General features: G+C 34.8%; 2 protein-coding genes across 2 annotated transcripts; both read right to left on the bottom strand.

Annotated features, from left to right (window-relative positions):
- Positions 1-493: 493 nt before the first annotated feature.
- Positions 494-4,287, bottom strand: LOC141699972 (tetratricopeptide repeat domain-containing protein PYG7, chloroplastic). Its single transcript, XM_074503757.1, has 5 exons — positions 4,019-4,287; positions 2,931-2,985; positions 1,818-2,101; positions 1,120-1,266; positions 494-949 (listed from the first exon to the last, which is right to left on the bottom strand). The coding sequence occupies exons 1-5, from the start codon at positions 4,199-4,201 to the stop codon at positions 665-667; spliced, it is 954 nt and encodes a 317-aa protein (XP_074359858.1). The 5' UTR covers positions 4,202-4,287; the 3' UTR covers positions 494-664.
- Positions 4,288-4,804: 517 nt separating this feature from the next.
- LOC141699971 (dihydrolipoyllysine-residue acetyltransferase component 5 of pyruvate dehydrogenase complex, chloroplastic-like) lies at positions 4,805-9,806 on the bottom strand. The gene is made up of 7 exons (XM_074503756.1): positions 9,103-9,806; positions 8,086-8,480; positions 6,962-7,153; positions 6,781-6,868; positions 5,417-5,487; positions 5,249-5,332; positions 4,805-5,150 (listed from the first exon to the last, which is right to left on the bottom strand). Exons 1-7 carry the CDS (start codon positions 9,569-9,571, stop codon positions 5,046-5,048), a joined length of 1,404 nt encoding a protein of 467 aa, XP_074359857.1. The 5' UTR covers positions 9,572-9,806; the 3' UTR covers positions 4,805-5,045.
- Positions 9,807-10,073: the final 267 nt, after the last annotated feature.

The raw sequence follows: 10,073 nt of genomic DNA, 5'->3' as shown, positions 1-10,073 counted from the left end.
GTGCTTGTCTCTATTTTAGAAAACTATGTATTTCCAGAATTGTTAGAGTTTATCGGTACAGAGTAATATTTTAGAAAACTATGGGGGTTGAATACTAAATTACTGATCAACCTTTATTTAACAGCACCATTCGGAGTTCAAAAGACCAGGCGGCAGCTTACAAGTGCAAGTGGGAAATGATTGCACAAACAAGCATCTTTCTATCCATTTATCTCTATTAGTCTATATTGAATGTGGAAAATGATGGCTGCAGGTCTACAATTCCATTCCAACCCCATTCTTGTGTTATTGGAGCAATGTATCTATGACGAATTCGATGTAAAGAGAAAAAGAATGGAATAAGACTCTCCTTTCAATCAAAACTTTCCATTTTGCTCTCATTGCTGTCACACAAATTACATTCATTTAGACCAAAAGATTAGATAGATGGGATGCCTTTTACCATCCTAAGAAATGTTACAGAATCAAAGATATAACTGTTTCATAGTTCAGATACTTGAAATCTCTTGTATATCACATTTTTAGATCCCGGCAAAATCATTCAGACGAGTTTACACTTAATTTATGAGTATATGACTGACTCATGGTTAATCGAAAACATGGTGGAGGTGCGAATATAAAGAATTAAAAGCTTAACTAAGAGGCGCGTATGATACACATAATGCTATGCTTTCTTCTTCGATTTTATAGGAACTCCTTTGTACATCTTAACTTTTTCCTTCAATGCATCTCGCCTTGGCCTTGCTATTGTGTTGTTAGGATCAAATAGCAAGACTTCTTCAAATGCCTTCAGAGCAGGTGTCCATTCTTTTTTGGTCTCATACGCATCACCCAGGTTGTTCCAAGCCGTAACATAGCCTGGTTGGATTCTCACAGCAGTCTCAAACTGAGCAATGCCTTTGTCAACCTTCCCATCCCGAGTGTAACTCACGCCAAGAGCATTATAAACCTGTGATGATATATTAAATGCAGGGACATATATACATGGGATAAGTCACCATATTCACCATAAAATGTGCGATGGAGATGTGTGTATATATGCGCATTTTGTCTATCATGCATAGTATAGATCATATATGTTGTTTCACAAGCTTAAAGAAATCAGAGATGATATCATACTTGCGCAAGATCCTGTTCATCTCCATCCCATTTTTCAATTGCCTGAAGTAAGAATTTAGTAGCAGCAGGGTAAACTTTTCTACGTAACATCACTGCTCCAAGTTCAAATAACTCTGTTGCACTAGCGTCCCCACTTCTTACTTGTTCCTGAGGATCACTAAAATCAACAATAGATAGGGGATAGAACAAACATGTCGAAAATATATTGCTACTCTTATATATCCTAGTATAGAAGGCAGTATGTAGAAATCATGTGTTATAACTTGAATGGCATTTATGTTTGTTTGCTTCTATTTACACAAGTCTCTATTACTGCACTCGCAGTTACTTTCAAGCAGTAGATAAAAATAAAAAAATTAATCTGTGAATTCTCCTTTTACTTTTTCATTTTTGGCATGGGTAACTTGTTGCAAGCTGAGATGTTTTCAGAAGTCAAAAGTTTGAGACATACTAGTATAAGAACAATGAGCTGACCAGGACATTAACAAATTGATATACAAGCACATTCTGGCAGGTTTGAACATTTAGACATATATGTGTGGGAGTGAGCTAAATACACCATTAGTCGAAAGGCCATAAAAAAATGAACCTCCTAACTTAAGACAAGACAACAAAGTAATTCATATTCACATAATAAAATTTATGAAGTGCATTGTGTTGCGCTGTAAAGAAAGATTATATCTATTATAGAAATAAACCTGCAATTCTTTTGCTGAAAGGTCGAGTTCTCTACGAACAAGTACTTGACGAATTACAAAAAAAGTCCCAACCCCAAGCAAGCCTAGCAATGAAAGCACATACGAAAGCTGGATTCCCAATTCAAATAACTCCCCAATTTCATAAACAGGATCTATCTGGGCATATTCACTTGCGGGTGCCGCTTGTGAAGATGCCAACCATGAGACTGGTCCACACAAGAAAGTAGACACACCTACTAGTTGTCCTTTTAAATTCATGTTATCGTCATCAGCCAAAAGGGAGTCTGAAAAATTGGAAAGAGAACATTCGCTTATGTCAACGAAGCAGTTTTCGCTCAAACTTGTGAGGTATGCTTGAAACATGATAATTAAATATTTTAAGTCATTTTTACATCCATGCAAAGTAAACATTATTAATAATTTTATAATCAAACACCACAAAGGAGGGAAAGTAAAAACAAGGATAGAGCTTTGGCTTCTGGGAGAGTCTGGGAATTGGTAAAGCAACAAATTGGTGCAAAGAAAACAATATCAAATTGAGGACCAAATTTTATTGCAAGATTCAGATACTCCTAAAAACGAGACTATAACTCACCAGCTCTGAGACTTGGAGTAATTCACAGTGTACAAAAAAATCACATATAATGCTAAAAAGCAAGTGGCAGGTACAACTTACAAACTAAGAATGAAATCTTAACCTTAAGGCATGCAATGTTGTCCGATATATGCGATCTAAACATAAAATGAAATTACTTTATAGATTTGAAACTTAAGATATTAAGAAAAGAGAAAGTTAGCCAGTATATTGTTTGTAAATATACAAGCCCAGTGACAAAGTGGCATTTTATCTTGATAAAAAAAACAGCTTTAATGTGCAACAAATTATACGTGTTCTGAAATTGCCTTATGGAAAATAAGTAAAGTGGCAAGTGCTGAAGGACAGGATCTGGCTTCCAAGCTTTCTAGCGTATTTCCCACAAAGATGAATAAACGCAAACACATGACTACATCGATATAAAGATACCAGACATACAATTAATACTTAATAGAGTTACATATAGACCAGATAACATCTATAATCACTACTAGATCAGCCTAATATTAACTGATTACCTTTGTATCTTCTTGAGGACATGAGTGGTAATATGGGCAGTCGTCTTCCATATATCTGATTCAATAATCATCAAATGTAAACTTAGATATGTATATTCATAATTTCCAAACCTACACTAATCATCAAGATCATAAACATGTTGGCGGAAAATCGGGGAGCAACAGATTATAAGAAAACATATCTATGATAATGTGTTATGCAGTGTTGTGAAAGGCGTAAACTCACAGAAGTGCTAAAATCAAAAACTTATATTTTATGAAGAGCCATAAAAGAATTCAAGTGCAGCAGTGGCCAAGTCAAGCTAAACCTTCATCACCTTTCTTAAAAGAGATTTCGAAAAGTTCCATAGGCTGCGTTGAAGGTGGACGAGATTAGGGTTATTTTGGCTTCATTTATAAGATCTGCTCAGCTTTAAGCATAACCTACGGAGTTGTTGCAAGTTTTCCCTCAGATTTTAGTGGATCTTTCTAAATCTTGCTTTATTTACAAACTGAAACTTTCAAGAAGTCCTACTTTTCGACTTGCAAATACTGTCCCAACCAAGGCTTCATGTTATCATGTTTTACATTACACTAGTGCAATAAAATGTAAGGAGAAGGTGGCCAATAAAGTTTCAATCAAGTTACAAGCAAAAACAGATGGAAAAGAATCAGATTGATAATGGAAAAGTACATAATCAAGAACCATCAAAGGGAAAAGCATCATTTCTCTCATCCCCTACCTTAAATATCACTATTCACCAATTTCAGTTATCCAATGCAAAGCAGACACTAAACTAAGATCATTAAAATAAGTTTAGCCATATTAAACCATAATAAACCATAATAAAAGCTTCTATATATCCATGTGAAAGTCTACTAAATTACAAATACAATAACTGAAAAGATAAAATCTTTTGACAGATTCTATCACAAACACAACAAATCATCAATATGAAACACTAACAACAAACAAACTTGCATAAACCTTTACAATATTGATATATATTATATACAAAAACAACAAAATGCAGAAAATAACAAGCATTACCAAAAGAAACTTTATAAATACATATACAAACACACACAATCACATGCAAATGATTTACCTGAAGAGAGAGTTTGTGGTTCTTGAACTTGGGCTTGATGGGTATTCTTGGTTGAGTTGATCCACGGCTTTGAAACTCAGAAACAGGATATTTATGGGTGGTATAAATTAAATTTACAAGAACATTGTGAGACCCATGTGAGTAAAGATGAAGAGGAGCTGAAGCATTAGAGTGGAGCAGCATTTCTACTACTATGATGTTATATTTATCAAGTGTCAGAATATATGTAAGAAAAGCATCTCTCAAGAATCCCAAACTGTGTGTCTGAAGATAAGTTTATCTTATGTATGATATTGTCTTTGCTTTAAACCGGATCAGACCGGATTCTTTTAGCTTGACCCGGCCATCAACCGGTCCAACCCGGTTCAAGATTCTTTCAAAGATAATTAGAAAATGGACTGGGATTAGAATTAGAATTGTGGAATTCATGTTTAATATTTTTTGTGCCTTATCTTTTTGCTCATTTTTTTTGCGATTTGTTCTCTTGGTGCTTTTTTAAATGAAAATAACACACTAGTTTTGCAGATTATATGCACAAAAATTGGCAATATTTTTAAATCTTTTACTAATTAATGATATACACGATATACACGCACACGTTAGAAGTTGAACTCTTGACATCACGCAATGAATACAAGAGCTCAACCATCGCAACAACCCTTCGTTGGCGGCAATATTTATTTATAATGGTTTTGTTTATGTCAGATTTTGTTATATGTAGAACCCTGCCTGCTTTTATATATCTTTATGTTAAAAAAACACTAGTTAAATATAGAACACAAAACATAAAAGGGAATGCCGCACTTGACCACAGTGAGTCAATGGCAATGTACATTTTCAAGCTTTGCCTCACAAGAAACTTTTTTTAAAGGTATAACTTATAACTCAAAATTCTACTCCTTAACAAGAGCAACTATTAATAAGACAATACATTGTGGCTTGTGAAATTTGTTCTGCAGTTGTGCCTAGGTCGGGGATGATAACAAGGGACTAGAGCCATCGCTACAAGAAAGTACTCTCAATGAAGCTAGAATGTGAGATCCTTAGGGTCCTCGATTATCTTAGCTAGTGTTTGCAAGAAGGATGCTAGATCAGCACCATAAATTACACGATGATCAGCTGTAACATTTACCTGTAAAGTATGTGTTTACCCAAAGTAAGAAATTAACTCCTCCACAAGAAAAAAGGCAAGGTAATATAAGCTAGATTGATATAACCAAATTAATTTACCTGCATCTGGTTTTTCATGCCAATGCGGCCATCCTTAGTACCAACAATAGTGGGCTGAGATGCTCCTACAGCCATAATTGCACCCTGCAAAAGTATGTAAAAAATGTCAATATCCACGATTCATAGAGGTAACTTGTAAAGATGCCTCAAGAGAAATTTTACACTTACAGTTCCTGGTGGCAAGATGGCATCAAAGCGATCCACGCCAAACATGCCCAGGTTGGAGAGAGTAAAAGTGCCTAATGACCAGCAAACAGCACCATTTAACAATGAATGAAATGGCATATTTAATATCAATACAACAGTGCAGCAGCCGAAGATGACATTTTTAGGTAGAAATGAGGCTACAATTTGTAGAATAAGCGTGCAACAAAAAGAATCCCTGATATGTATAATAGTTTATCTGTTTATGACAAAAGTAAAGTTGTGCTTTCAGGAATAATAAGATTTAGGTGAGCCGGTTGTATGTGAAAATTATGAATTCGAAAGTGATTGACCCATCTGAATGAACGCATGGGGTTTTCATATAAATATATTTACTTTGACATGGGAGGAAAGAAGTAAGATATTATGTTGCAGGCATTAACTGGAAACTACAAATAACAAGAGCATTTGACAATTTGTTATTTAACCCTTTGCAGAGACCGTTGCATTAATCTGTCTAATTGAGTTCATTTGACCATGTATATTACATACACACAAAACAAGATAAAATTCAACAGAGGTCCGAGTGTCTAAGAACCAAGTCATGCACAACCAAAAAACTAAATAGAAAATAACATACAAGGTAGACAGCAAGAGGTATCGTCACTTTGTATCCTTGTAATAAATAAATAAATAAGCTTGGAAGCACGGAATGCTTTTACACATTTTTATACATATTTACATAAATATTTATGCTTAATTTTGTAATATAAATTACAAAATAATTATAGGTAATAAATCTTTATATACAATAAATCCATAAATATTTTCTTTTTTTTACATGTAGTTGTCAAGTATTGAACCCTACAACTTTCTCCATAACCAATGATACATGTATAATATTAAACTTTTATATCGAGTTCTCAAGTATGGAACCCTATAACGCATGGTGACAACTTAATGACCAAATATACAACTAATGCTTAGATATATCTACGCTTATATATATAGGGTCTAACTAGCACTTAAATGCTTCATGCTTCAATGCAAAGTGACTGGCCACTTCTCAACCAATATAGGATCTACACTGTGAAAGCAGCAATGTTTCTTTACTGAAGGTGCTGTTATCAAGGATATCAAGAAGTAGATTACTTCAATAAATTGACAGTTGTTGATTTACACTGGTTGCAGAGTGACTGGTGCTCTCTTATACGAGGGGGATGGTTATTGGTTACAGAAATAGTATTCAGCAGTATATTCTTCTACAATATAACTGGATTAGGAGAATGAACTGATGAAGAGTGTACTTGGATTCTCTCAGACAAAAAAGTCGATAATACAATATATCAAGTATCATAAAGCAATATAAAACGTATTTTTTCAAATACCTGTGGTGTATTCATGTGGTTGCAGCTGCTTTGCACGAGCCTTGTCTACCAACTCCTTCCACTTGCGTGATAATGTGTATATGTCAACCTGAAAATCCGGAGTCCACCATTCACATAAATTTTGAATTCTAAAAAACTATGAAGATATACAATTAAACAGAATTTATGAAGATATACTGACCTTGTCAGCATCAGGAAGCACAGGTGTAATCAACCCCCCATCAATAGCCACAGCAACAGCTATGTTAATGCTGCTGTTATAGGTAAAGCTCTTTCCATCCCTACAACTCGAATTCACCACAGGATGTGCAGCCAGTGCAAGAGCTGTAGCTTTTGCTAGCATTGCCGTCATCGTCACTCCCTTCGATTTTATCTATAAGTTTTTTTTTTCAAAATACAAAGACCAATTAGTTACATGTAAACTATTTACTTATTAATAAAAATAAATATAGATTCAGTAACAGAAACAATTTTCCAGAACATTTAGCAAGAGAATAAACTACCAACGAACGCATCAATATGATTCCACATGACTGCAAACAATGTACAATTAGATGGTTGACGACCCGAGCTGAAGCAATTAGGTTCATTACGGCTGATATGAGGTTGATTCATTTAATTTAGTGAATTCTTTGTCACAATTATCTAGCAAAGTAGGATAGACTTCCTACTTCCCTTTTTGTCGCAAAACATCTAGCAGAACCCACTTTTCTGGACTGATATAAATAAAAAGATACTACAGGGTCACCGCATCAAAAAAATATTGATGTAATTCTATTATTCTACTATTATATGAAAATGTAGACTTCAACTTAAATTAAAATGTTATTTCGTCTTTTTTTAGTGAGATTCTACTTCACTGATAGCCAAAAAAAAATATATAGTAAGATTTTAATTTTATACAATAAACAACGAAAGAAAATGCATGTAGTCGAGCCACAAGAAAAACATAAGAAAAGTTCCAATCCTCGATTTTTTTTTCATTTTTTTTACTATGCATCATATTATAAAACTAAAGTCTGACGGCTCCTAAAAAAGTAATAAGATATCTGAATTATCTTTGTCAAGTGTCCAATGACAAGAACAAAATAAATATGGTCTAATAAACTGAAGCAGAGACATAAGTCATTCATGTAATATCTTTTAATATATAAGAACTGAGAAACCACAAATCAGGATCATAGCATTGTATCTCATAATTAAAACACAAACAAAAACATCTTTACTTAAATTCATTCATTCTAAATCAATTCATGTAGAGTTTCAGAATTGAAAATTCATTACTTAGTAGAGGAATATATGTACCTTCTTGTAGAGTGCGTCAAGTGCATCAGTTGAAATTGTATATCCGACCCTAAATGTAGGCACTGCAAGGCTCTCTACCATATTTCTACTAACAGCTGCCTGCATTGCAGTAAATGGAACAACTGAACCTAGTTCAACTTTCGGGCCAGCATCTGGCTTAACACTCACGTTCGGCTTGGCCTTATCAATTACAGCACCTGTAGCTGCTGCAGCTTCAACATCCTTGGCAACAATCCTTCCCATTGGTCCGCTTCCAACAACACTACTCAAGTCTACCTTCAACTCTTTAGCCAACTTCTTTGCATATGGGGATGCCACGATCCTTTTCCCTCCTTCTGATGCAGGATGCACTGACGATCCAGTTACTGACTTTGCCTTGGGGGCGGATTCAATTGCTGAAAAGTTGCAACAATATTCAGAAGATATGTAACGCCAAAATGACAAGGTTTACCTGGTTTTGATTTCCCCGGGCCTTTACAAAATCCAAATGTTTAAATAAAATAATCAATGATAAATTTCATGTTATATAATCAAGTCACCACTCTTAAACTGCCAAAGATTAGCAATCCCAAAACTCGATGAGAAACGGAAGAAAAGTAGAAATTCCAAAAACAACTACACTTTTTTAAGTAGATGTTAGATAGCCGGAACAAGGATTTGAAGGGGGGGCCTTTTTGTGAAAATGGTACTTCAAATTTGAAAGATAAATCCTACATAATTATTCAAATGTCGATTATGCACACCTTTCCCTTGCCCCCTCACCCCGAATACAATAATAAATGTAAAACATTACATAATAACACACCCCAGGTCCAAAAACATTAACAGTGCACCTAAATTAACATCACAAAATGACCTGTGCCTAAATCCTAAACATAAAAACAAGCAATATACAAGTCCTCACCCTTGTACTAATGATCTAACATAAATGTGTCAATAAACGAAAACTAACAAACACACAAACACAAAGAATCAAACAAGTATCAATCAAACAACAAAAAATAAAAAAATCCTCACCCTTAGGAGCCGAATCACTAACAACAGCCTCCACCGGAGCAGGAGGCGAAGCAGCAGCAGCACTCGAAGAGCCCACATTACTCGAAGCCTTATCTTTGGCCATCTGAATCTCGTCCTCAGTCTCAGCTAACAATCCAATAGCTGATCCAACAGCAGCAACACCACCTTCATCAACCATAATGGCAGCCAAATAGCCATCATAAAAAGTCTCAACATCCATATCAGCCTTATCAGACTCGACCACCACAACTGATTCGCCTTTCGACAACTTATCACCTTCTGATTTAACCCAAGACACAATCTTTCCTTCAGTCATAGTGGAACTAAGTGCAGGCATGAAGATTTCTCGAATCTTGGCTTGAATTTTGGTGGGTTTCTTGAAATGGGGTTGGGGTAAAACGGTGGTGGGGCGGTAGAGAGAGGGGGTTTTGGTGGTGGAGATGAAGGAAGTGTGCAAAAGATTAGACATTGTGAAATGGGGTTGCCTTGAATTGAGGAGAGAGACGAGAATGAGGAGAGATTGGATTGAAAAATCAAGAAAAATGAGTGAAATGGGGTTTTGATGGTGTGTGTTATGGTGAGAATAAAGAGGGAGGTGTTTGTGTTTTCATCGAATGTATCGAAATTGGGCGGAGCTTTCAACAAACTTCACCGGTTTAACAGATACATGTGTGTTGTTCACTTGTATTTATGATCGATCCAACACTCAAATCAATATTCTAAAATTCTAGTAGGATTTATAGGGAAAAAAGTTGGTTAATTTTGATATAAATTTTATTATTCTGATTCTAAAATTTATTCAAATATTGAGATATAACAGTGAATCTTACTAAACCATAATATCAGAATGAAGTATAATTTTATATTTTGATTATTCTCTATTATGACCAACTGATTTCTTAACAAATTAAAATGAGTATTACATTTTAAATATTAAAAAAATACATCATCTAAGTTTGAATCTCACCGAC

The sequence above is a fragment of the Apium graveolens genome, unplaced genomic scaffold (genome assembly GCF_009905375.1).
Source record: "Apium graveolens cultivar Ventura unplaced genomic scaffold, ASM990537v1 ctg1585, whole genome shotgun sequence".
Taxonomy (NCBI): Eukaryota; Viridiplantae; Streptophyta; class Magnoliopsida; order Apiales; family Apiaceae; genus Apium; species Apium graveolens.
The sequence above is the reverse complement of the archived record's forward strand: the minus strand, read 5'-3'. Positions and strand labels throughout refer to the sequence as shown.

Coding starts and splice junctions, on each gene's coding strand:
- LOC141699972 (XM_074503757.1), bottom strand. CDS start 4,201: ATGCTGCTCCACTCTAATGCTTCAGCTCCTCTTCATCTTTACTCACAT. Junction 2,986..4,018: donor ACCACAAACTCTCTCTTCAG/GTAAATCATTTG, acceptor TTATTGAATCAG/ATATATGGAAGACGACTGCC. Junction 1,267..1,817: donor TTTCAGCAAAAGAATTGCAG/GTTTATTTCTAT, acceptor AGTGATCCTCAG/GAACAAGTAAGAAGTGGGGA.
- LOC141699971 (XM_074503756.1), bottom strand. CDS start 9,571: ATGTCTAATCTTTTGCACACTTCCTTCATCTCCACCACCAAAACCCCC. Junction 6,869..6,961: donor TGCTTCCTGATGCTGACAAG/GTCAGTATATCT, acceptor CCGGATTTTCAG/GTTGACATATACACATTATC. Junction 5,333..5,416: donor CCATCTTGCCACCAGGAACT/GTAAGTGTAAAA, acceptor ATACTTTTGCAG/GGTGCAATTATGGCTGTAGG.